The 27954-nt window shown below is 40.9% G+C and overlaps 1 protein-coding gene across 2 annotated transcripts in view; it reads left to right on the forward strand.

The window, feature by feature from the left end:
- Positions 1 to 27954, forward strand: part of pi4kab (phosphatidylinositol 4-kinase, catalytic, alpha b) — a 172062-nt gene that overhangs the window by 79822 nt on the left and 64286 nt on the right. Inside the window, exons 20-30 of one of the 2 annotated variants that reach the window (XM_043715376.2) lie at positions 3528 to 3636; positions 7410 to 7546; positions 9773 to 9906; positions 9999 to 10081; positions 11974 to 12044; positions 12158 to 12282; positions 13808 to 13889; positions 13978 to 14061; positions 19896 to 19985; positions 21347 to 21466; positions 24222 to 24245. In XM_043715376.2, coding sequence (XP_043571311.1) covers positions 3528 to 3636; positions 7410 to 7546; positions 9773 to 9906; positions 9999 to 10081; positions 11974 to 12044; positions 12158 to 12282; positions 13808 to 13889; positions 13978 to 14061; positions 19896 to 19985; positions 21347 to 21466; positions 24222 to 24245 — 1059 coding nt within the window. The remainder of the gene's footprint in view (positions 1 to 3527; positions 3637 to 7409; positions 7547 to 9772; positions 9907 to 9998; positions 10082 to 11973; positions 12045 to 12157; positions 12283 to 13807; positions 13890 to 13977; positions 14062 to 19895; positions 19986 to 21346; positions 21467 to 24221; positions 24246 to 27954) is intronic. The other variant, XM_043715377.2, reaches the window with a different exon arrangement.

Below are 27954 nucleotides of genomic sequence, written 5' to 3' on the forward strand. Positions count from 1 at the left end.
TGACGGGTATAAATTGTTTAAAGCAAATAAGGTAAAGTGGATAAGTAGAGAACCAAATTGTGTGTGTATTTGTATGTGGCAGACGTGCAGATGGGAACAGCAAGGTTTGGTAGATCCATGATTGAGATTGAGAAGGAAAAAAGCATTGAAGATAAAGATTAAAAAGACAATTGAAACATCACTTGAGGTGAATAGACTTTCTTCCAGCTGCAGAAGTGGTTATGAATACAGCACTAACAGGAATGCAACTCTAATGGCATATGTAGGAAGGCAGATGGGCACATAGATAATTGGGCAGATTGATCGAAAAGATGTTTACTCTGAAGATATTTTTGACTTGCTGCATAAATAATCTTGTCAACTCAGTCAACCTTGTTATCAGCCTACCCAACATGATCTCTACTTGCTGTTGGGAGGGAGGGCATGATATATTGATCACTGATCACAGTCTTCTAGATAGTGCTATGGGTACCAGGTTTATTCCTGTTCCCAGAGCTCCGTCTCATGCAGCTCGAATCAAAGTCACCAGTGCTCACCCAGTAAAGGATGCAGTAAAGAGATGTCTTTTGAGTGACCAAGTGGGGTCTGCACAATCCTGAGATGATTTGATGAGGAGACTTGTAGAGAAAATGTTCCCAGTTGTGTGGGAAATTCAAAATTAGGAATAATAAAATAAACCAAAAATATCCAGTAGGGAATTAAAGAGAAACCTCTTTACCCTGAGAATGCTTACAAAATGGGATATGGAAATAGCGCAGAAGATTAATTTAAGGAGAACCTGAAAGCTCCTTCCCTGCTATTACCTAGCCCAGGAACACGCCCACCACCCCATTCACTAAAACAACACTCACCCTTCCCAAAGGTGATTTCCCATCCTGCGAGTCTGGGAGAGCATCCTCTCAGCAGCTGCTGTGGCCTTTGGCATTTAGATATTCCAGCCTCTGATTGGCCAGTAAATCCAGGTAGATGGGACATTCTAGTTTGTCAGAAAAGCTTTTGGCAGTCAATCAGCTGCTTTATTGCTGGAAGCACCATCAGATTTTGTAGATTGTGGATTTCCCTCCTGGAAGCTCCAACTTTCAGGCTTAGCAGATGGGAAGATTTTGCTTTTAGTGAGATCTCCCTTTTTCAAATTCAAAATGAGGCACCTGTTCAGATGTGTCAAAGGTTAATGAAAAATCTGGGGACCCAGGTTCAAATCCTGCCATGGCAGATGGTGGAGTTTGAAATCAATGAAAGAAAACATGGAATGAAGAGTCTAATGATGACAATGAATCCATTGCTGATTGTTCGAAAAACCCATCTGGTTCACTAATGTCCTTTAATGCCATCTTTACCCAGTCTGGCCTACATGTGACTCCAGACCCACATCAACGTGGTTGACTCTTAACTGCCCTCTGGATGGTTATTAAATGCTGCCGTAGTCAATGACACCCTCATCCCATGAATGAATTTTAAAAAATAAAAATAAAAATGGGCAATAAGAGCTTCTTTAAATATACAAGAAAGTTAACATATTAGAGAATGATGATGAAGTTCTCATGAAGGGCCCTTGCCCAAAACGTCGACTCTCCTGCTCCTCGGATGCTGCCTGACCTGCTGTGCTTTTCCAGCACCACACTCCCAACTCTGAATTCCAGCATCTGCAGTCCTCACTTTCTCCTATATTAGAGAATGAGGCTGGGAAGTAATAAAGAACCAAGAAATGTCTAAGTAAAAGAATTGAATAAATATTTCACATCAGTCTTCATGTCAAAGACATTACTAGCATTACAATAATAGTAAATAATCAAGGGGCAAAAGGGGGTGAGGAAGCTAAACACTCAGTGACACATGAGAAAAAATACTAGGGAAATTAATTAGGCTAAAGGTTGATAAGTCCTCTGGACCTGAGGAGTTGCATCCTGGGATTTCAAAGGAAGTAGCTGTCGAGATGGTGGACATACTGGTCATAATCTTCCAACAATCAAAGTCCTAGAGGATTTGAAAACTACCAACATATCATCATCATTCAAAAAGGGAGGGAGGCACAAAACAGGTAGATATAGGCCAGTTAGCTTAATATCTCATTGGCAAGGTATTAGAATTGATTATAAAAGATGCAATAGCAGAACAATTATATATATCGGATATCATCAAGCAGAGTCAGAATAGTTTCATGAAGGGAAATCATTCCTGCCAAACTTATTGCAGTTCTTGAGGAGGTAACAAGCAGGATAGACAAAAAAAATAGGTAGATGAAACACAAAAATGCCTCAGATAAGGTACTGCTCATGTAGAAGATAGTAAATTGGGATGAGGAGGACATTTTGAGATGGCAATCTTTTAACTAGTGGACTGCCACAGGAATCATTTTGAGGGAAAAAATATTTACAATATGAATTAGTGACTTTGATTATAGAACTAAACGTACTGTCACCAAGTTTACAGATGTTGCAAAAGTAGGTGGTGAGGAGGACACACAGTCACACAAAGGAATATAGACAGTTTGAGTGGGAAAAACTTGGCAGATGGACTGTCATGAGGGAAGTGTGAAGTTTTGCACATTGCCTGGAAGAATAGAGGAAATGAATATTATTTAAATAGGGAAAGACTACTGGAATCTGCCAGAAGGATTTGGGGGTCCTTGTGTATCCAAATTCATGGGTAATCGGGCAGGCAAATGGAATGTTGGTCTTTATTTCAAAGGGAATGGAGTATAAGAATAGGAGGGTCTTGCTAAAGCTATATCAGGCACTAGTCAGACCCCATAGCTGGAATGCTGCAACCCTAACCCTATCTAAAAAACATTTGCTGGCATTGGAAACATTTCACACGAGGTTCACTAGGTTGATTCAGGATATGCAGGGATTTTCTCACGAGGAGTGTTTGAATGGGTTAGGCCTGTATTCAGAAGAATGATAAGAGACCTAACTGAAGCATGTAGGTTTCTTAAGGGGCTTGACGGGGTAGATATGGAGAAGCTGTTTCCCTTTGTGAGACAATCTAGGGCCAGAGGGCATAACCTCAAAATAAGGGGTTGCCCATTTAAAACAGATGAGGAATATTTTTTCTCAGAGAGGGTAGTTAATCTTTGGAATTATTTACCACAGAAAGCTGTGGAGGCTAACTCTTGAAGCCTATTCAAGTTTGAGAAAAGCAGTTTGAAATCAGTGAAAAAAATCAAGGGTTAGTGGCTGAGACAGGAAAGTGGAGTTGAGGTTTATCAGCTCATTGAATGATAAAATACACTTGACCTACTTCTGCTGTATCTCTTTATGGCTTTAAGTGAGGATGGTGTTGGGGACATGGATTAAACTTTGATACGTGTTCAGTTGCTGTTGGAAGCTAAATGAAGACCATCCAATTGGAAGCTTACCTAGTTTGAGAGAAAGGGGGGCACAGATAGACTTAGACTCGTACTGTTTAACAGTTTTCCTTCTCTCCAGACCACCTGCAAACCTCCTGACTGAAGATTTCAGAATGATATGTGTGTTAAGACAAGTGGGTTTAGTGGAACTTCTGGTTATGTGATTTCTGTTTTGCAGCTGACAAGACGGCTCCCTCCAATCAAAGATGCAAAACCCAGGCTTCAGAAGCTGTTCCGAGATTTCTGGCTCTATTCAGTTGTGATGGGATTTGCCGTGGAAGGCTCAGGTACCCGAGAGAATGATAACATACTGTGTTATGACATGGTTGAAATGAAGATTCTAGTTTGGTGAAATTCCAAGAAGGAACTGTTTGGATTTCTGCTTGCAGCTGACATTGAATAAATCTCTGCAAAGTCCTAACACAATCCCAGTGGTGAGAATTTGGGTATCAAGAGGGAGAAGTGCCTCCAGCTGTGTGCTAGTAAGGACCAGCAACACAGATTAGTGCAAACAAAAGTGACTATGAGCATGGCTTTTTATCGCTGAACCGCAAAAACAAATAATAATTTTGATCAGATTAATAATTTTAAAGAGTAACATTTGAGAAATTGGTTGAGTCAGTGTGAGAAGTCATCGATTTTGCTTTTTAACAAGATTATCAACACTTCTAAAGTTTTGAGCTAAGTGTTAAAATCGATCCATTTTAACTCTTGAGATGGTGCAGGCATCTTCCTTAAGTATTCACCAATTGACAAGAAGCCACCAGGCCTTCCAGACCGGTGGAGAGTATTCTGTCACACTCCTGACTTGATAACAGGTTTTGAGGGATCAGGAGGCAAGTTACACACCACAGAATTCAGTCTTTGACCTGTTTTGTAGCCACAGCATTTATATGGCTGATCCAATTCGATTTCTAGTAAACAATAATCCCAGGGTATTGATATTGGGGTTACAGTGATGGTGAAAAAACTGAATATCATATGGCAATGGTTGGATTCTGTCTTGTGATTGTCATTATCTGGCACTTGTATGATATTATGTTCCTTGCCATTTATTAACTCAAATTTAGATATTGTCCAGATCTTGCTTTCTATGGATTTGGTCTGCTTCAGTATTGAGGGAGTTGCGAATGGGTGCTGAACATCTCTAAACTGTAGAACAGTGTTTCTGAGGGACTAAGGATAAATCATTCATCATGTTATTGCTGTGGACTTGTGAACTTTGTTAATGTGTATGGAATTTAAGTGTCGAACTTATAAAAAGTCTAAATCCCTCATTAATGTCTTTCACTGCACTCCTTTTTTTCCTCTCCTTTTATTTCATTTCTTTTTCTGTCATTCTCTTTTCTTTCCCTCCCTTGAGTCAGGAGAAAGTGAGCACTGCAGATGCTGGAGATCAGAGCTGAAAATGTGTTGCTGGAAAAGCGCAGCAGGTCAGGCAGCATCCAAGGAGCAGGAGAATCGACATTTCGGGCATGAGCCTTTCTTCAGGAATGAGGAGAGTGTGCCAAGCAGGCTAAGATAAAAGGTAGGGAAGAGGGACTTGGGGGAGGGGCGTTGGAAATGCGATAGATGGAAGGAGGTCAAGGTGAGGGTGATAAGCCGGAGTGGGGGTGGGGGTGGAGAGGTCAGGAAGAAGATTGCAGGTTAGGAGGGCGGTGCTGAGTTCGAGGGATTTAACTGAGACAAGGTGGGGGGAGGGGAAATGAAGAAACTGGAGAAATCTGAGTTCATCCCTTGTGTTTGGAGGGTTCCTAGACGGAAGATGAGGCGTTCTTCCTCCAACCATCGTGTTCCTCCACCGCATCTCCTCCACTTCCCGCTCCTCTGCCCTTGAGCCCCGCCCCACCAGGACAGAACCCCACTGGTCCTCACCTCCCACCCCACCAACCTCCATATACAGCGTGTCATCCACCGTCATTTCCGCCACCTCCAAAAGGACCCCACCACCAGGGATATATTTCCCTCCCCTCCCCTATCAGCGTTCCGAAACGACTGCCTCGTGACTCCCTCGTCAGGTCCACACCCCCCACCAACCCAACCTCCACTCCCGGCACCTTCCCTTGCAACCGCAAGAAATGCAAAACTTGCGCCCACACCTCCCCCATTACTTCCCTCCAAGGCCCCAAGGGATCCTTCCATATCCGCCACAAATTCACCTACACCTCCACACACATCATTTATTGCATCCGCTGCACCCGATGTGGCCTCCTCTAAATTGGGGAGACAGGCCGCCTACTTGCGGAACGTTTCAGAGAACACCTCTGGGACACCCAGACCAACTAACCCAACCACCCCGTGGCTCAACACTTCAACTCCCTCTCCCACTCCGCCAAGGACATGCAGGTCCTTGGACTCCTCCATCGCCAGGCCATAGCAACATGACAGCTGGAGGAAGAACCCTCCAACCACAAGGATGAACTCAGATTTCTCCAGTTTCCTCATTTCCCCTCCCCCCACCTTGTCTCAGTCAAATCCCTCGAACTCAGCACCGCCTTCCTAACCTGCAATCTTCTTCCTGACCTCTCCGCCTCCACCCCAACTCCGGCTTATCACCCTCACCTTGACCTCCTTCCACCTATTGCATTTCCAATGCCCCTCCCCCAAGTCCCTCCTCCCTACCTTTTATCTTAGCCTGCTTGGCACACTCTCCTCATTCCTGAAGAAGGGCTCATGCCTGAAACGTCGATTCTCCTGCTCCTTGGATGCTGCCTGACCTGCTGCGCTTTTCCAGCAACACATTTTCAGCTCCCTTGAGTCAGTCCAAATACTTCATGGAACTTGCTGTATTTCAGCAATCATGAAATTCTGAAACTTTCAGACTTCAGTGAATCCGTGAAAAATATCTGAAAGATTTTATTAAGTAGTTTGGAAAACTCTTCAAGCTTGTATGGGTACAATCTTATTTGGCATGGGAATTTCCAAAAATTACCTGGCATATATGGTTATACCTGGACCAGTTTACTGAGCTTCCTCCACCGCCAAACTGTTACCACCCAACGCCTGGAGGAGGAACACCTCATATTCTGTCTTGGGACCCTGTAACCACACAGGATAAATGTGGATTTTAACAGCTTCCTCCACCCCTCCCCCCCCCCCACCCCCCACCCCCCACCACACACACACCCCCAAGGCGGTACTGCCCTCCGGACCTCCCCCCTTTGACCTATCACCTTTTCCCTCACCTTCATCCATCTAACGCTTTTTCAGCAACCTTTCCCCAAACTCCACCCCCCCTCATTTATCTCTCAGCCACAACCCAGATTCTCCTGCCCCTCGGATGCTGCCTGACCTGCTGTGCTTTTCCAGCAGTACACTCTCGACTCTGATCTCCAGCGTCTGCAGTCCTTGCTTTCTCTCAGTTTACTGAATGGCTGGTTTGTGATGCAGAGTGATGCATGAATTCAATTCCTGCTCTGGCTGTTGTTACGATGAAGGAGACTCTTTCTCAACCTCTCCCCTTGCCTGAAGCATGGTAACCCTCAACTTAAACCATCAACAGTCATCTCTCACTCATCTCTCATAGGAACATCCCTATGGGGCAGTAGGGTTATGGCAACTTTACTTAAACCACCAAAAGTCATCTCTCACTGGATTGAGGGAACATCCCTATGGGGCAGTAGGATTATGGCAACTTTACTTGCACATTTTGTAACTCACCCTGTTAACTAAAGGCATCGCACTTTCTTTCAAAGTTAATTTAAACATTTTAAAGTATGTACAAATAAACTTCATGTGTGCAGAATTTGCTCACAGAATGCTTAGATTAGATAGGAACACCAGTGTTGAGGGAGAAATTAAATAATTCTTTTCAAAAATGCATGTCTGAATTACAAATAATGAATCATTACTGATCATAAGATTTGACAGTGTGTGTTAATCCAGTTAATCCATGTTATCCAGTTTGATTTTGTGCAATGTTGTCATTTAGCGCTTTCTAATACTGTTTAATGTCGGAAGCCGTAATACCTCACTTAGGGCTTCTCTGACATTGCCCCAGGTTGTTTTCACTAAAGCCAATATTTCCAATTGATAATGATGTATTTCTGCATTCCTGCAGGCCTGTGGCCAGAGGAGTGGTATGAGGGAGTGTGTGAAATAGCCACCAAGTCCCCACTGCTCACCTTTCCTGGAGGAGAGCCATTACGTTCAGAACTGCAGTATAACTCTGCCCTGAAGAATGACACCGTTTCTCCGGTAAGAACACCCACATTTTTCTAGTGATCGAAACAAAATATTTGCTAGTCTCGGACATTGTGATTCAGCATCAGTATGTACTCGTGTACTTGATGGCAGCATCGGGTAAAGATTCTCTCTCTGAAAGTTTCATTCTTGGCTCAGCTGCTGGGTAAGTGATTCAGGAAACCCTGCTTGTTGTGCCACAAGGGAGGAGAGTGAAATTTAGCAGACAAGTGACCACAGCTTTTAGTTGCAGCATGTTGAGGTCAATGTGAAGGGCAGCAGCCAATCTGGATTGATATGTTACATGTGGTGGGAAAGAAGAGGCTTCAGTGTAATAAGCCTAGGTCCTAGTTTAATGAGAAACTCAAGTTGCTCTGCAACAAACATCTATGAAAATGCAGAAAAAGAACGGCAGAAACTCACAAAAAGAAATAAAAGTTCCTGTGTGTGCCTTTTTCATGATCTCAGGGCATTCCAACATACCTTACAGACAACAAAGTACTTTTTGAGCTGTGGACCCCAGACACTGTTACATTGTAGGAAATGAGCAGCCAATTCCAAATAGCAAGATCTACCTGACAAAGTAGACATTCTGGAAATGTGTTGCTGGAAAAGCGCAGCAGGTCAGGCAGCATCCAGGGAACAGGAGAATCGACGTTTCGGGCATAAGCCCTTCTTCGGGCTTATGCCCGAAACATCGATTCTCCTGTTCCCTGGATGCTGCCTGACCTGCTGCGCTTTTCCAGCAACACATTTCCAGCTCTGATCTCCAGCATCTGCAGACCTCACTTTCTCCTCAAAGTAGACATTCTGTCCGTTTAAAACTTAATCTGATCCTCAACCTGCTTCAGTACTACACCAGGGTGCGCTGTCAGGTTTTTGTGCTTAGGGCTATGCATTAGGGCTTGAATTTTCACTTTCTGACTGGGATGAGAGAGTGCTATCCACTGACCCATAGATGACACACAAAGGATGCTCTGGCGTCTTTGAATTTTGGAATGTGTCAGAATGACTCTGATATATTTTGTAGAAACTCTTAAGCAGTCCTCTGCCTTAGTAACTGGTGAGCAATAGGTAATTTTCTTCAACTAAGGAATGAGAAAAAGTAAATTTTCAAAAGAAATTGGATATAGACTTCATAAGGAGGGTGGTATTTAAAAGCAGGGGTGTCGAGCAAGCTGGATAATTCTTTCAAAGAGCCAGCAGGGACATGATAGGCTGAATGGCTTCCTTGCATGCTTTGACTCTAATTATGCAGTAGCCAGTAATCCTCTTTCAGAAAACAAGAGTCAAGTGACAGCTCCCTCAGAACATACCTTACATGATAACTAGCAATAATGAAAACATTCAGGAGATATTTTGAAATGCTGCTGCTGCGAGTCTTAAAAATGTCAAGAAATTATTTTATATCTTGTCTTTAATTTCCCTCCATCCCAATGTCATCTGCTTTTGGAGCAAGCTGTACAAGTTATGTTGCTTGTCTCGAAAATATTTTCTTAAATGGCACTATACACTTTATATTCAATTCAATAAATGCTCGATTGTCACTTGGTGAAAATATTCAAATTGAGATGCAAATTAAAAAAAAACCGTTTCACAAACATGGTTGAATGTTACAAAAGTCCAGCATTTTCTGTTTTAAAGTCAGTGGTGGTGCATGTCCCCATCACCTTGCACTTCTACTTTTTTCCTCTAAAATCAGAGATTCCTCAAACCAATCTATCTGTACCACTGTGTTGTCACTCTTAATTGCCAGCCACATGTCACTAGCATGCCTCACAAGAAATCACTTCAGAAATGGTCATTTCAGGTAGAACAAGGGACTGTCCTTTTGTGAGGGGCATGTATGTTGTTGTACCCAAACTTTGTTGGGTTTGGTAGAAATTGGGAGTGACAAGAGCATTTGAACTTTAGGCATTTCTAACGTGTGATCATTATCTTTGCTTTGAAGGGACTCATCTACTTTGAAGGGACTGAGGGCAGATTATGGTCAAACAAAGTAGACGTGCTATGGAAGTAGTGTAGAAAATAGATAAATACACAGGCACCATAATTGATCAAGCTCCTTAAAATTTGATCTTGAGACTCTCAAAAGTAAGGAATATAAGTGTTAGATTAGAACACAATGGAGCATGTGTGTACTCTACTGTCCTTTTTCACTGCAATTCTTCTAATATCTTTTCAAATTACCTATTAAATTAGTATTGAGAAATTAGCATGACATTTATTTATCATTCTTAGGCTGAACTGAATGAACTAAGAAGCACCATCATAAATCTCCTGGATCCACCCCCCGAAGTCTCTGCCCTCATTAACAAGTTGGATTTTGCCATGTCAACCTATCTGCTCTCTGTCTACCGATTGGAGTATATGAGGTGTGAGAAACTTTATCGTGTAAAATGCATGAGCGCTTTTCTGCAGTTAGACTGCACGGAATAACTGCTAATTAACAACGTGTTGTTTACAGGGTATCCCGCTCTACAGACCAGGACCGATTTCAAGTCATGTTTCGATATTTAGAGGACAAAGCTATTCAGAAGGATAAGGCAGGTAAGCATATCAACACAAATCTGCAGAGACAAAGCGTTTCAAGTGGTTGACACTTCATCACAGATGCTGTGAGATCTTGAGTGTTTTTCTGGCTTTCTTTATTCTTATTTCAGAATTCTAGCTTCAAAATGTTTTGCATATTATTTTATTTTATTTATTTTACTTTTGTAGGGGATGATTGAAAGTTCAGTTTTGATGTAGGTTTGTGCTCAGTTAGTATTGTCAATAACTTCCTTTTGCATTTAGCAATAAAAAGTTGGCTCCCACTGCCCCATGTCTATGAGCATAATACTGGGATCTGAGAGTGCAACAATGAGCCTGTCTTGTAATCTGCTTCAGATCGCCTTGTTCTTCATACTCTGTGAGTCTCTCTTTAAGTGAATTGAGCTAACACCTGAGATGGAATTTGGTTTGATTTATTCCTGCTGCTTGAAGTAGCTTTATTCAACAGTAGCCAAAACTAGTCTGTGTGACTTTGTCACAAAGCTAGTCCCTTTTTTTTTCTAAAAGCTGTTCCTTGGCTCAAGGAGACTCTGTCCTTGATTTTCTTTTCAGAGGGATAATAAACCGGGTCGCACTCCAATCAGTCTGGTTTGGTACAGAGAGGAAAAGGATTTTGAGAGGCCTTTTGTTTATATGTAAACAGATGAGAATTCAGGCCAAAGTGATCATGTTTTAGAAGTGATCTGTATAATGAAAGGGGAGTGGTCATCTCTCCAGCTGAGCTGAGCAGTTTTTGGTTCAGTCATGACATGGTGAGAAGGTCAACAGTGAGCTGTGTGGAAACTCTCCTAACTTCAACCTGTAAGCATGTGTGCCATTTATACTGGTTTTTAAAGGAAATTTGTTTATTGGGATGGTTGTGTATATTCAGAACAGCATAATTAAGTCTAGTTGGATAGGTTGAGTTTTGTCGGGTTTCTTTATTCTGTTCTTTGTGTAATTTTGTGAATAAGTTTTTGTCTATTTTAAGATCTAGTAGTCAACCTTGCTAATGTAATCCGGATTATTTTCGCTGTACACTTACCGAAATAAATTGCAAACTTATGGTCTGAGCTGCCTGCTTCAGAATGTTTTGAGTGGTCTGGCCTAGTCCATACCAACTTCTATGAGAGGTAAACATATCAACTGAGATCCACACTTTGCGTACTGTTGAAAAAAAAAATAGTTGTACAGACGCTCATATTTGTGTGCCCTTCATATAAAAGCATGCATTCTCTTCATCAATTTCTCCCCTGTAAACTCCCCTGCTGCCTCCTTTTTTAATGCTGTTCTTGATTTTGAAAATCCTCTTTCCCTGGCCCTTAGAGTCCAAACACTTGTGAATTGGTTCTTCTACTGGAGGATTGAAGTCATGGAATTGCCTCTGATAAAAAAAAAACATTTGTCAGTTTCCATGTAATTTACAATTTGTCACCTTGCAGAATCAGCATCTGATTGTCCTAACACCTTTTCAGCTATTCACCTGTTCAATAAAGCAGGAGGAATAAATCAGACCAAATTCTATCTCAGGTGTTAGCTCAATTCACTTAGAGTCAGGTCAGCTTTTCCTTGGGCTGGTCTTTCTTCACTGCCAACTAGTCTGTCTAATCAAGCTCTGCTAAAGACCTTTCCTCCGATATAATGCTCGTTACACTTGAAAAGTACTGTATTGGCCTTAAAGCACTTTGGGATACCCTGAGGTCATGAAAGGTGCTAAGTAAATTCAAAGACTTTTCCATCAAGTCACAGAAATGAACAGCAAAGAGTCCAATTTGATCCTTCATGCCTGTGCTTGCTCTTGGAAGCAGTGATTCAATTTAGTCCCAGCATTTTCCTCAGCCTGAAAGTTAGGCCTCTTTTGAGTCTCTTGTAAAGAAATTTAATTTATTTTTGTGCCTTGTTTTCTGCAGGAATGATGCAATGTGTGGTTGCAGTAGCCGATAAAGTGTTTGATGTTTTTCTCTCCGTTATGGCCGACAAGGTACCAAATGCTTTAGTTTAACCAGTTGTCTTTACTTACCATTTTGAAGCATTTTACAAGAATCTGTGTTGGCAAATCTTTACAAAGAAGCCCCTTGATTCTACCCCCTTCAGCCCAAAACGAAAGAAAATGAGGAAGAACTGGAGAAACATGCCCAATTCCTGTTGGTGAATTTCAACCATATTCACAAGAGGATTCGAAGGGTTGCTGACAAGTTCTTGTCTGGCTTGGTAGATAAGTAAGACCTTTCAAAGAGATCATTTTGTTCATTTTAAATTTTGTAACTGGATGTACTACTGCTTTGAAAACAACTCATGCATTCTGAGTAACATCAGAGCTAGGGCTCACATATTTAAGGTGGCCACTAATAAATCCAAAAGGCAATTAGGAGAAGCCTCTGTACGTAGTGAGTGATTGGAATATGGAATTCACCACAACAAGGAGTAGCTCCAATCACTGAATTGCATTTATAAACCTATGGATTAAGACCAGGAGTGATAGGCCATTCACAAAGATTATGGCTGATCTGAGATTAATCTCATCTCCGCATTAGTGCCTTGTCCCAATAACCTTTCACCCCTTTGCTTATCAAGTTTCTATATACATTTGCCTTAAAATTATTCAAAGACTGCTTCCACTGCCTTTTCCAATCAATTGGAGTATTGTGAATTTTGAAGAATTGAAACCAAGTTAGAAGACACACGCCACCAGGTTCCAGTCCAACAGGTTTATTTAAAAACATGAGCTTTCGGAGCGCTACTCCTTTGTCAGGCACCTCCACATCATAATTGAAACCAGTACGTCAAATATCTCACTGGCCACCTCTTTTAAGACCATAAGGTGAAAACTATCAGGACTCTGTGGGAAGCTTATTGACATGCGCATCAAACAGTTTGCTAGTTGGGAATTCCCAGGTGATTCTAATTTTCTGGAGTTCCTTCTCCCATTTCATGATTGACACTTAATTCTGGTTTGTAACTTGTATCCTCAATTCTGAAGACCAACGCAACATACTTATTCAATTAATTTACCATCTCATTTTCCATTGTTTATTTTCCAGTCTTGTTTTGTTTAGGACAATTGCTCACTTCAAGTGTTTTTGTTTTTAAAGGGTAAGTAGATAAGTACATGAGGGAGAAAGACAAAGAAGATTAAGCTGATAGGATGAGATTGAAGAGGGATGGATGGAAGCTTGCATGTTATTATTCACTGTGCTGGGCTGAATGACCTGTGTCTGTGATGTACATTTTGTGTAATTCCATGAACTATTCAGTATCAAACAATACACTGTTTTAAAGTAAGCATTGTATTGTAACTCCCAAATGTATTCACAACTACAGTCGATCTTCTTTGGTGAAGTGAAGAACATAGGTTGAGAAGCAAAACTGACCCTGGTACCTGCAATAATGTGACAGATTTTGAAGTCAGGAGCATTGGAATTGAGTAGCGGGTATTCAGTCCTTAAGTAAGACTCCAAATGTGCCAAGCCTGCTGATCAGCATCCTGCTGTTTTATCTGACTTTGTCCCATATCATCTGTGGTATCTGAGCCAGAAACAGAATTTTTAATGGAAGGGGATATATTTGAAGAGAGGAAAATTTACTGTCTACATGTATGCTGATGTTGGTTGCAGACATATCTGTTCAATCTTTTCACCTGGTGGTATGATAAAGTAACTACAGCTTGAAAAGGCATTGCATAAATTCTGTTGTTACCTTTCTCCTTTTAAAGTTATCTTTCTATTTTGTTGTTTTTGATTTCAGATTCCCACATCTGTTATGGAGTGGTACTGTGCTAAAAACAATGCTGGATATTCTTCAGACACTTTCTCTTTCCCTCAGTGCGGTAAGGACTTTAGTCAACAAAGCTCACCACACAGAAGAATGTTCTTACAATAAGAGATAATGAGATTAGATAAATGTTTGCTTTGCAGGACATCCACAAGGATCAGCCTTATTATGATATACTCGATACCCCTTACAGGATCACTGTTCCTGATACCTATGAAGCCAGAGAGGTACTGTTATCTTTCATTTTCAATGTATAAATGTTTGTCTGATGCTGAAATAAAAATGATTTGGTTTCTTCCGCTGGGCAGCCTGTAAACTGATCTAATAATTATTTGATTAGTTCAACTATATAAACTTTTCTTTCCATTTCCCATCTCCTCTTGTTCTCCCCACTCCCAAAGAAGAACATTTGGGCTCCTGTGTACTGTACTACAGAAGGACAGTAATGTATTGAAAGCAGTCAGAGAAGGTTTGTTAGACTAACACCAGGAATGACCAGATTGCCATATGAGGAAAGGTTTGACAGGCTAGGTCTGTATCCTCTGGAGTTTAGAAAAGTCAGAGGTGACTTAATTGAAACATATCAGATCCTGAGGTGACTGGACCAGGTGAATGTGGAAAAGATGTTTCCTCTTGTGGGACAATCTAGAACTGGGGCCAAAGTTTAAAACAGAGATGATGATTTTGATTTTTTTCTTTGCGAATCTTTGGAATTCCCTTTCCCAGACGGCAGTAGGTATGGAATCTTTAAACCTGATGACCATGGGGATGAAAGGTTATTGGGGACATTCAGCAAAGTGGAGTTGAGGTGAAATCCGATCGATCACAATTTTATTGAATGATAGAGCAAGCTTGGAGGACTCAGTGGCCGACTCTTGTTCCTTGTTTGCATGTTCGTATTACTTTAGTCTCGAGCTTCCCCGAAGCCTTGGGAGGATTGTGGACTCAGCAACAACTAACGTTTACATAGCTGCTTCAATGTCATAGGGTAGCACAGTGGCTCAGTGGTTAGCACTGCTGCTTCACAGCACCAGGGTCCCAGGTTCAATTCCAGCCTCGGGCATATTCTCACCGTGTCTATGTGGGTTTCCTCCGGGTGCTCCAGTTTCCTCCCACAGTCCAAAGATGTGCAGGTCAGGTGAATTAGCCATGTTAAATTGCCCATAGTGTTAGGTGCATTAGTCAGAGGGAAATGGGTCTGGGTGGGTTACTTTTCGGAGGGTCGGTGTGGACTTGTTGGACCGAAGGGCCTGTTTCCACACTGTGGGGAATCTAATCATAAAATGTTCCAAGGCAAAGCGATCCCCTGACCAGCAGATCATCTGCTGCCACGTTCAGCCTTGTGTTGGTGGCGAGTTAAACAGCTAACAGACTATGGAAGCTCCACAAAGCCTGGAACATGGTCGGAAAAAGCTGCTGAAGGCATTGGATACTGCCAAAACTGTGGGCCTTGACAACATTGCAGCAATAATACTGAAGGTTTGTGCTCCAGAACTTGCCACGCTCCTTGCCAAGCTCTTTCAACAAAGTTACGACACTGGTATCCATCCGCTAAAGTAAAAACGTTTTCCGTATGTGAAAAGCAGGACAAATCCAACAGTAGTTACCATCCTGTCAATTTGCTCCTGATCAACAGCAAAGTGATGGAAAGGGTCAAGTTGCCAACGAATAATCTGCTCACTGATGTTTAATTTGGAATCTGGCATGGACTTTTGGCTTCTGACCTCACTAGAGCTTTTGTTCAAACATGTTCAAAAAGAGGACGCTGAATTCTAAAAGTAAAGTGAGGTGAGAGTGACTGCCTGTGACAGTAAGGCGGCATTTATCTGAATGTGACATCAAGGAACCCAGAAAAAAAACTGGAGTCAATGGGAATCCGGGGGAAAACTCTCCACTGGCTGGGGTCATGCCTGGTACAAAGCAAGAGGTCAGTCATCTCAGAGCCAGGCCAGCACCATAGAAATTCCTCAGGGTAGTGTCCTGGGCCTCAGCTTCAGCTGCTTCATCAATGAATAATGTTCAGCATGATTTGTGATTCCTCAGATACAAAGCCAGATACTGAAATACCAGGCCATCATCGAGGTGTGGCATGACAAGTGCCAGGCACTGGTCATCTCTAGCAAAACACAATTTAGCCATCACCCCTTGATGTTCAGTGGCATTATCATTATTAAATCTTCTGTCAACATACTCAGCTTTACCATTAACCAGGAACTGAACTGAACTAGCCATATAAATATTGTGGCTACAAGAGCATGTTAGAGACTAGGCATCCTGTAGTGAGCAGGTCAGAGGCTAGGAATCCTGCAGTGAGTAACTCACATCCTGACTCCCCAATTTATCGACCATCTACAAGGCATGTAATCCTGTCCACTTGCCTAGATGGGTGCAGCTCTCCAGCAATATTCAACAAGTTTGACTCTATCCAGGACAAAGCAGCTTGATTGAAACCCCATCTATGACCTTTACCATTCAGACCTTTCACCAATGACACACACAGTGGCAGCTGTGTACACCATCCACAAGGAGCACTGACAGTACCTCCAAAAGCATTAACCTTTTCCTTCCCGAAGGTCTAGAGCAGCAGATTATTAGGAGCAAGTTTCCCTCCAAGCCGTACACCATCCTGACTTGGCAGTATGCCACCATTCCTTCAATGTCACTGGGTCAATATCCTGGAACCCTCCCTCCTCACTATCACCATGGGAGTCCCCATATCCCAAGTAATGGGGTTCAAGAATATATGAGCAAGGAGCAAGAGAAGGTCATTCACCCTATCAAAGCAGCTCCACCATGACTGATCTGTTTATAAACTCAAATCCGTATTCGTGCCAATTCATGACAGCCTTGCCTAAGCGAAGACTGTCTGCCTCTGCCTTAAACATATTCAAGGTTCGACTTCCCCCACCTTCTCAGGAGTTGAATTCCAATGACTCATGCCCCTCTCAGTTAAAAAAAAATCAGCTCATCTTTATTTTAAATAGGGGCTCTGATTTTTTTAAACAGTAGCCCCTAGTTCTAGATTATTCTATAAGGCAAAACTTCCTCTCCTGCCAAACCTGTCAAGACAGCTTACCACTACCTATAGTTTGCCAGTTAAGGATGACCAGTAAATGATGGTCTAGCTAACATCACCCACATCTCCTGAACAAATGAAACAAACAAGAAGCAACAAAATCTTTGGAAAGTTGCAAATTTTACTGAATGTCTTGGAGGAGAGAGAAGCAGAGGTTTAGCGGGGGAATTGCAGACCAAAGTCCAGAAAGCTGAAGGCAATGATGAGGTGAAGGAAATTGAGAAAACGCAGGAGCTCAGACCTGGCGTTGTCTAATTTCTTGGGAGCTCCTAGGATTAGAGGAGACTATGGAGACAAGGATGGGTGGAAGGATTTGATGAAAACTTGTTAGTTGAATCATTGCTGGACCAGGAATTCTTATTGATTGCCAAATGTCAAACCCCAAGTTTGCTTCAAACCACTGACCATGAAGCAAATGCTGCCCACCATCCCCTGGTAGTCTGGTTCTCAAAGTTTATTCAGTTTAATTCAATTAAACCTTCTGTTTCCTATTTGGTGTTCCGTTTTGCTGTTTGAGCCTAGATTATTTTTTTAAAGAGCTCACTTAGCAAATCCTATCTCCCAACACAATGCTATCTTGTGCAGACATTGTGATGTGCAGATATTATGCAGGTTAATTAGAGCAATGGTTTTGAACTTCATGTAAGATCCAGGTGGCTGGAAACTGTATATACATCATCAACCTACGGGAAAAGAAATATTCAAATTCTACTCCACCACTAGAGTGCCCCCCCCCCCCCCCCCCCTCACCCCACCCCGTCTCTTTCTCTGTGCTGTTGGCAACCTGCTTTGCCTTCCCAGAATTAATTACCTTGTAAAACAGAAGCTGTTGAAGTTTTTGTAAAAATAGTTTAACCGATCTCTGTATGTCTTATTTGGACAGTCATAATTCTGCCACGCCTCTGAGGTGATTTGTCAAGGGGATTTTTTCTCATTGTGAAGTGATTTAACGCCGTCACATCTGTAGCTGTGCATTCTCGCCACTTGGTGGAGAATTGATGAGACTGCAAAAATGCTTATCTACACTGACAATATTACTAATTCATTCAGAGGAACATTTGCTTTGTTCTAATTTCTTAAGGTTTACCGCGATGCTATTTGCTGTTTTTCTGTTACAGCACACCACATTGCAATGAATCATCTTTGTTCCAGACCATTTCTCAACTGTACATTTCAAGCCATGACATAAGAAACAGGAGTAGGCAACACAACCATTTAAGCCTATTCTGCCCTACAGTGTGATCACAACTGATCTATGTCAATTCTAGTTTCCTGCCTTGTCTCCAAATCCTTGATTCCCTTGTACCCAAAATCTTTTGATCTCAGCCTTGGATTTGCTCAGAGCATGATTGCACTTCCCTGAAAGATTATGATTTTAATTCTAGGGAATCATATTTTTGTTTTCCGACTTATGTTTTACACTCACTAACCATTCCTGGTTAAACAGAGCGCAAGATAAGCCAGCTGTTAAATACAACAGTGATCTGATGTTATGCCTTTGCTGTTTGGGAGTACAGAGTGTCTAAATTTTCCAACTTTACTTCTGGCTGAATTGAAGTTGACAGTTTAATGTTTTTTTTTATTTCCCCCGCGGTGTTCTTGATTTTCCCTTTTGTTTTTAAATGAGTGATTTTTTTTAAAAGAAGTTACATTTAGGTTCCATAGGAAATATTAATCACTTAATGATTAATTTGCACATGAAGCAAATGTATTTATGAGGAATAATGTACAAAGGAATTGGTTTTGTTTGTGCAAAGAAGTTGTTATTTATATGACTTTTGCAGAAGATGTTTTATAATAAATTAGTGCTCAAATAATATTTTTCAAAACACGTGCAGATACCATAGAATTAGTGTAGAAGGCGACCATTTGTCCCATTGTCCTTGTACAGCCTCTTCAAAACAAACCATTGAGCTCAGTCAGCCATCCTTGCTTTTTGAACATAACCCTGAGCATTCCTTATCCTTATATTTTTGTCTAGCTCCTTTTTAAAATTATTTATTGAATTGGCTTTCACCATATTTTCTGCACTAGAGTAGTTATAAATTACCCCGGTTAGACCATAATATCCAGGAGCAGCATCAGGCCACTCAGCCCACAGATTCTACTCCACAATCAATCATGGCTAATATGTTTCTCAACCCCATTCTCCTGCCTTCTCCCTGTAACCTTTGATTCCCTTACCAATCAAGACCCCATCTATCTCTGTCTTAAGTACACTCAATGACTTGGCCCACTCTGAGTTCTGTGGCAGTGAGTTCCACAGATTCCCCATCCTCTGGCAGAAGAAATTCCTCCTCATCCAGTAACTCTGAGATTGTGCCCTTGGGTCCTAGCCTCTCCACTGAGTGGAAACACTTTCTCCGCATCAACTCTATCTAGGTCTCTGAGCATTTTGTAAGTTTCAATCAAATTTCCCCTCACCCTTCTAAACACCACTGAGTATGGACCCAGGGTCTTCAGTCGCTCCTCATATGACACATTCCTTCATCCCTGGAATCATTCGTGTGAACCTCCTCTAGACCTCTTCCAAGGCCAGCGCAAAACCATTCCTTAGATGCAGGGCCCAAAGCTGCTCACGTTATTCCAAATACAATCTGACCAAAACCTTAGACAGCCTCAGCAGATAATCTCTGCTCTTGTATTCCAATCCTCTGGAAATGAATGCCAACATTGTATTTGCCTTCCTTACTGCCAGCTGAACCTGCACGTTAACCTTAAAAGTCCTCTTGAGGAGGAGTCCCAAGTGCCCTTATGCTTCAAATTTCCAAAGCCTTTCTCTGTTTAGAAAATAGTCTATGCCTCTGTTCTTCCTGCTAAAGTGCATAACCTCACACTTGTCCACTTGTATTCCATCTGCCGCTTCCTTGTCCATGCTGTTAGCCTGTCTGAGTTCTCCTTCAGCCTCCCCGCTTCCTCAACACTACCTGTCCCTCCACCTATCTTTGTGTTAAACCTAATCATCTGTCTCCTTATCCTCCTCAGAGCATTGTCCGAGATTTTGCTGCTCGTTGTGGTGGAATCCTTCAGGAGGCAATGAAATGGGCTCCAACTGTTACCAAGTCCCATCTCCAGGTAAACTGGCAGCTCATTTAGCAACAAAAGAAAATGAATGCACACGGAACCGGAGATATCAATTGAATGAAAATTGGGCTGGGTGTTTGGCAACAAGTCTAAATTTAGATAGCACCTTTACAATGTTCACTGATGTATGATGGTGCCAAGCCTAAGAAAGAATATCCAGACAAATGATCAAAACATTTGCTGAAAAGAGTAGCTTTTTAATCTTAGGGGCAGGATGTGTCTAGTGCAACCCTAAGGATTTTGAGGCCTCCCTCACCTGTTCACTATGTTTGTCAGAAACTTAGATGTTGAAACAGAGAGTCACCTTTACAACTTTGCTGACCACCCTTAAGTTAGGAGGCACAGTAGGCAGTGCAGAGAGAGAGGCTGTATGAGAACTTGCTTAGATTTAGTAATTGGATCGAACTGTGGACAGCGGAATTCAATGTGGGGACTAGGAAGGTCATCCATTACGGATCCCAGATTTGCAAAGTGGCATATTCTCTAAATGATGGGATTTAAGAGTCTATATGTACGTTACAGAAAGCTAATATTCAGTTACAAGAAGCAATCAGTTTGAGCAATATGGGCTGTGACCCCAAGTGAACTACAATATGAAGGGAGGGAAGTTACACGTCAGTTGTATAGACTTACCAGGAATATACATTCATTTCTGGACATTGCACTTCTGAATATATTGATCTGGGAGGGTGCAGTTCACATTTACCAGAATGATGCTTGTAGTTAAAGGGTTCATAAGGTAGCACAATTTTATCTCCTTTTTGAATATAGTGAATTAAAGAATGACCTAATTGAGGTGTTTAAAACAGCAGGGGATGACGAGGGGAATGTACTTTGGTTGGGGAGTCTAGAACCAAAAAAATTAACATTAGAGCTAGGCTGTTCTGGAATAAAATTGGGACTCACTTCTTCATACAATGGACAGTGAAGGTGTGAAACTGCTCTTAAACATTGTTGGCACTGTGTCATTTGAGGTTTCAAATTGAGAGTAACAGAGTTTCTCCGTCCTCCGTGGTATTGAGGAATACTGGTCCAGTGCAAGTAAATAGAAATGAGAAATAATTTAGCTTTGATCTAATTGAATAGCAGAGCAGGATCGAGGAACTGCATGTTCATATTCCTGTTCAAGTGTCCCATCTAATAGGCATAGGTTGCCATCTTGTGGACTAAAGAGGGATTGTGGCAGATCTTTCATTTCAACTGCCCTCCTATTGCAGAATATTTGGAAACTCAAAATCTGTAGTGTCCATGTGGCGAATATTTCTGAAATTATACTACATAGCTAAAGTTAATCCTCACTTTTTGTTATTTGTTGTGTGAGGAGTGGTCTGTATTTTTTTTTTGTTTTTCAGGAATATCTGAATAAGCATCAGAATTGGGTGTCAGGTCTGTCTCAGCACACTGGCCTTGCTATGGCAACTGAAAGTATCTTGAACTTTGCGAGTTACAACAGACAGAACACGACTCTAGGGGTATGTACAGCAAGGACAGAATTGGTAATGAATGATGTAGAATTGCTCCTGATAGTACGGGGGAGGAATAATAGTGTAAAATTGAATGTGTCTCCAGCTCTAAGCCCTCCATGATTTGCTGTTTATTTCTCCATTTCCTGTTAATTAAATGTGGTGACCCACTGTGCTAACAAGCCAACTTCCCAATCATGGATTCCTTCAAAAACCTGCCCTTCTCTGAGACAAATCTCATCCAAGAAGGCATTGAAGGTCTTGCAGTTTTAAATTACAATTACAGATCATCCAACAAATCTCTGAATGCAGCTGACTTTGCACTGAGAACTAACAGTTGTTAGTTTTAAGAACCACCATGATATGGTGCAAAAAGAGGCCATTCCTTATGCCTGTGCTTGTGCTTTGAAAGATTAGCCCCATTCCCTCACGTTGTTTGCATCCCCCTCAAGCTTTTGAAAATTATTAGTAAATCTACTTTCACCACTCTTTTTAAACTGCATAAAAATATAGTCTCGTTTCACCTCCCAGTTCTTTCGCATTTTTCTTAAGTCCCTCTTTATTGATCTTGATGCCATCTGAAGCAAATTCTTCTTAGTTACTCTATATTATTTTGAACATCTCTAACAAATTTTTCCTTAAGCTTCCAAAGAGAATAGTCTCAGTTTGTCTCAACTCTTTATTTATTTAGAATTCATTATTCTAACAGTGAAGTTCTGGGTGTAACTTTATAGCAGCAATTTAAATCTCAATTTTCACTGAAACATCTGTGCCAAATTGAAGTTTGAATTTACATTGCTAAGATGTAACTATCATCGGCTTTGAATCATGTTTGCAATTTAATTTAACAAAGGTGAGCCTGCAAATTGGAATCCTCCTGCAACCACCCTGGGGAAATACTTTCAATAGATTCCATTCAAAGAGAAACAACTACCCCAGAAAAAGCAACAGTGCAGTCATTGCAACCTGTTTTTCAGTGCTTTTTGTCAACAGATTTCTGGAAATACTTTTGTTTTCCTAGTTTCTCAAACAAGAAAATGTGTGCAGCATCTGGCATGGGAAAAGATAGCCAGGAGCACCACAATAAAACAAAGAACACTGGATGCTCCAAATCTGAAATAAAAGCAGAAATTGCTGGAGAAACTCAGTCGGTCTGGCAGCATCTGCAGAAGGACAAACAGAGTTAACCTATCAAACCTAGTGACTCTCCTTTAGAATCTGAGGAAGGGTCACTGGACTCAAAACATTAACTCTGTTTCTCTCTCCACAAATGCTGCCAGACCTACTGAGCTCCTCCAGCAATTTCTGATTACATACCAAAGAAGAAAAATGGTTTTAATTAAGAAGCAAAATACTGCAGATGCTGGAAATCTGAAATATAAAGAAAAAAACTGAAGTTACACTCAGCAGCTCAGTATCATTTGTGGGGAGGAAAGCTGTTAACATGTCAGGGTGTATTGAGCTTCAATCAGATAGTTACAACTGGGCCATGCTAAAACATATATGGGCTACAAAAGCAGCACCTTCTGTTTATTTAGCTAGATGAATTGTAAGTTTAGTTGTAGGATATAATTTAACTCCAGTTTTGGAATATTGGATCAATTTTCGCCATTGCGTATAATTTAATATTTCATGCTTATCTTTAAATAAAAAAAGTGTTGGAATACATTTCGAGTTTTGCTTTATTAAGCCAGTTGTTTAAGATTATAGAGCCGCCAGCACTGCAGACATCAGGAAACAGCTTAAATATTCAGCTTTTCCATAACATGCTGTCTTAATAATGCAGTGCTTTCAAAGTAAAATACTCCCCTTCTTCAGACATCCACTGTGCCAATCTCGATGTTATAAAGCAAGCAGAAGGCCTTTCATTTCCTAAAGTTAATCATCAAACATTCACAGCTCGCATCAAGTTTATCCATTGACCCTGCAAATACTGAAATTCATCTCTTATGTGACAGCACAATACTGTGGGGGTTGGGAATCTGAAATAAAATCTGAAAATGGTGAAAATATTCAGCTGGTCAGGCAAAGTCTGTGCAGAGAGAAACATTAATACGTCAAGTCGAGGTTTTTAATCCGAACCTTTCAAAGTTCTGACGTCAAGTCATTGGTGCAAATGTTAGCTTTGATTCTGTCTCCACAGATGCTACCTGACCAAGAGATGCCCTCCCCTCAGACTGAACTAAGATATTATCTGGGTTAATTAGATTAAGGAGTTGAAAGCACTCTATTTCCCATTCCTGACTGCATTCTGTTGTACAATGTGATACAGATGGATGAAAATCAATATTGAGCTGGGCTGCAGTGTGAACCCCTACCCCACTGTGATCAAATGCTAAAATGTGGTGTTCGGAACTCAGAAGAATAATGTCACTTGGGTGAGTTACTGAATGGGTGTCTGTTGGAATTGTCACCCCAGTAACCATTAAAAACATGTTTTGAGAGTATATGTGAACAGTTAACTAAAGATGAATCACGTCAAAGCCCATGTCAGAGCATTTGGTCCCACCCCGGTTTTTTTCTTTTAACCATCACAGATTGAGCTGTTTCATTTGACATAAATCACTTTGAAGGCAGACTTGCTCACAACTGGGTATCATATCACTTTGCACAGTGGGGCCCTGTTGTTTAATTTCAATCTTTCAGTGAAATGTGTTTGTATGGTTTCTTCTACGTTTTATGTTCCCCATGAATTAGTCTTGTGATGTGGCTGTTCCTGTTTTTCATGTCACTGATTGTCCTGCATTGTGTGTAACCTCCACAGCCACCATCTTTCCTTGTTATCCAGGTTTGTTGTAGCAATAACCAGCACGTTTGACTCGTTTTGTGAGAGTTTTAGCTTCTCATTTCTTTCATTGATGCAAATTAACTGCCAGTAAAGTATGTGCTCAGAGATTTGACACAATTGTGATGGAAAAACAATTCTAAAGTTCAAATTCTGCATTATAATGCAGCTGCCTTCAAGCAGTTGTCCCGTCCAAAATGGAAAGTGCCTCATGCAAAACCAAAATTCTAATTGTAATTGTTTTGGAAATGGAATCATGACTTTATAAAGGCGATACGTTTACAATGTGGCATTTTTACTTAACAATAGAATGACTCAAATGGAAGCTAAAACATGAATTTTGGAAGTTGGAACATTAGTGAGTGCAGACTTGGTATATGAGAGTGCATTTCCAATTGCCTTGTATATCTTTACTGGTTAATTATGATTTTGGGGTTAAATGCAATGGTTATTCATGATCCATGTGGTTGATACTCTCAAATCACTAGGCAGATCATTTCTTGATCGGGTTTGATCATTTCTAATGATTTCTACTAATTCCTATCTGAGTTAGTTTTAGATTCTAGTGAAGCCTTTTATAACACATCCTTTTGGTGATTTACAAAGAATGTTGTTGCATTGCTAATCAAAAAAACATTGATCTTTATTCAAAAGTGAAGAATAATGAGTCTTAACTGACAAAAGCAGTTGCACATTTCAGATCAGTTAATGTAGCCCCTAAAATTCCCCATCCTGAACTTCACATATGTTGAAAGACTTACTTGTTGGGTATACACATAATGGACGACACGCCTCCTGGTGTCCAAATGATAGTCCTGTGTTTTTAACCATAGTATGTACCAAGATGGCTGTTCCCAGCTGCTAGTAAGGGCCCTGCTCTTGTCTTTGGCAATCCCCAAGTTAAGGAGAGCTGCACTTATTGCTGGGAAGTGTTTGCAAATTGCTCACGTAGCTACTGAGATGAGTACCATGATTGAGCACGGTCTTGAAACTTCCCACTGCTGTATATTGTGCCGTCATACCACGTTAGGCTGGTATTTAGGAGTGGCCTCTTGCATGAGGAAGAACGAAAAATAAATGTGTCTTAAAGAGAGTTAGAACCTTTATTAGATGGGGATGGAGGACCAGAGAAATAAATACATTACATTTTGCTTTAGTTCGCTTTCTAATATTCTAAACAAACACATGTGGAAAGGTTTACTTCGGGTATCATCTTAAACCATCAACACAGAATAAGTTCTGTAAAGAATGAATTGGCACACTCAATCATGTGGCAGAAAATTAGTCATGGATGTGTTATCCAATTTTCAACGGATTGTGGCTCACAGCAGTAGAATAACCAATGCAATGTATTACCATTTCATTATCCATGTCTTTTGTGAAATGATGTGTGTTATAAATTGCTTATTCTGTTTTCTCAAACTGCTTGGAAGTGTGACAGGTGGTGGGATAGAAAGTGGTTTGAAATATTTTATTTTGAAATATTTTGTTTTGTGTCAATGTTTTTGGATGTGCTGTTTTGTTGCCTTCAGATGACCAGCATTGATGAAATGTTAGACGACTGCCTGCCAGTGGGGCACGTATTATAAAACCAATCTGGCCCTGGATTCAGATTATCATCCAACTGCACTTTACATTATTCAATAATGTTACTCGTAAGGAAGTAAGCAAGATATTAGCACTGGGGGTGATTAAGCATCAATATTGTGTAGGCATTTTAAAAATATCACTTCTAAGGCATTTACAAAATATTTATGAAATTCCAATTGAGTTTACAAAACCAATATTATCAAAAGCTTATAAAATAACAACAAGGTAAGTGTTTATCAAGTTTCACTATAAGAATTTAACGATATGTATTACATAAAATACCAGTACAGTAGATTCATAAAATATTAATACAGTAAACAATATACCATTAATATTGTAATTTGTAAGTTATTGATGCATCAAGCTTATTATAGGAGATCTTGTGGAATAGTAGTAAAGGCCTCATCTCTGATCCAGCAGGCCTGCATTTAAGTCTCATCTGCTTCTGAGGTGTGGATAGGTTGATTAGAGAATTATTGTAATCATTCATAGGAGAGATTTATCAGGTATCAGTGGAAAAAAACACCTCGTATTTATGTCGTGTCTTTTGTCTCCAAGCCACAAAGGATGTAAGGATATCGGAATAAGAGTAGGCCATTCAGCCCCTCAAGTCTGTTCCACCATTCAATGAGATCATGGCCGATCTGTGGCCTATCTCCATATACCAGCCTTTGGTTCATAATCCTGAATACCCTTAGTTTAACAAAAAATTATTTATCTCAGATTTAAAATGAACAGCTGATCCTGCATCCATTGCTGCTTGTGGAAGAGAGTTTCAAACATCTACTACCCTTTGTGTGTAGAAATGCTTCCTAACATCTCTCCTGAATGGACTGGCCCTAATTTTCAGACTATGCCCCCTGGTTCTAAAATCCTCAAACAGTGAAAACAGTTTAGGAACCTTGTCTTTTCTTTAATATGCTGAAGACTTTGATCAGATCACCACTTAACCTACTAAATTCTAAAGAAAACAGGCCTAACTTGTATAATCTCTCCTTAACCCCTGAAATCCAGTTATCGTTCTTATACACCTACGTTTTACCTCCAAGGCCAATATACTGTTCCTAACATATGGTGCCCAGATCTGCCCATAGTACTCCAAGTGGGGTTTTGTACAATCACGGTATAATTTCTGCATCCTTATACTCCAGTCCTTTAGATTTAAAGGCTAGCATGACTGAGGCCACACTAGAAGTTCCAGTCATCCTGGGGCTGGACGGTGCATTTGACCTGGCGAACATTACTTCCAGCTGGTGCATGGTGTCACTGGGTGGATATTGAGGAAAAGAAATTCCTTGTAAATGCACCTCCAGGCTTGTGTATCATGAAAAGGCAAGTGGTTGGATACAAATATTTTCAACAATGAAGCGTGGAAACTTGAATGAGCAGGAGAATTAACAGAAAGCTGCAGCGTGAAGTGAATGAAGCAAAGCTTCACAGTGCCGAGAGCAGGGTAGGGTTACATTAGTTGGTTTTGGGTATTCTCGTACTTTGTAACATGGTATAATTTTATTACCAGTTGGTGATCTTGAAGCTTGTCTCACTATTCACTTTAACAACTAAAGTTCTGCGACTAAATGTTTTTAATCCTGTGAAAGTTCTGACATTGAACATTCTATTTGATAACTACATTTGTTACTATTTTAACTGAGTTGACCTGTTAGTAGTCCACTTATGTTTATAGATCACAATGTGCCAACTATTGGTAATTTGCACTTTGATTCTACTTACTGTGGCTTGTATTAAACTGTTTGATAAACAAGAATCGCTGCTAGCTTTTAAAGCAAATCGTAAGAATATCCCATCATCATCAGCAGTCGGATTTGATCCTTGGGTCTCCTGGGAATGCCATGTTGTGCCACTCACTCACCAAGTGAACTGGCAGCTGTTGGGTATCTGACCCAGAGTTGTCAGGCCATATGGCCTGTTTCTGTGCTGTAAATCCTCAATGCCTTCTCAGCATTGTTCCAAAACATAATGGGATACAAATACGAGGAGGATGTGTGGCAATGATCACACAATATTCAAACTTAATGAGTGTTGATTGAGCTGTTGCCACCCAGCTGTGATCCCAGATTTGTCTGTTGCTTCTGTTTGATTGGACAATCCTTTCGGGTGGTAT

This window comes from Chiloscyllium plagiosum, unplaced genomic scaffold (assembly GCF_037043375.1).
Source record: "Chiloscyllium plagiosum isolate Xiang-an unplaced genomic scaffold, Cpla_swu_hap1 HiC_scaffold_24, whole genome shotgun sequence".
Lineage (NCBI taxonomy): Eukaryota > Metazoa > Chordata > Chondrichthyes > Orectolobiformes > Hemiscylliidae > Chiloscyllium > Chiloscyllium plagiosum.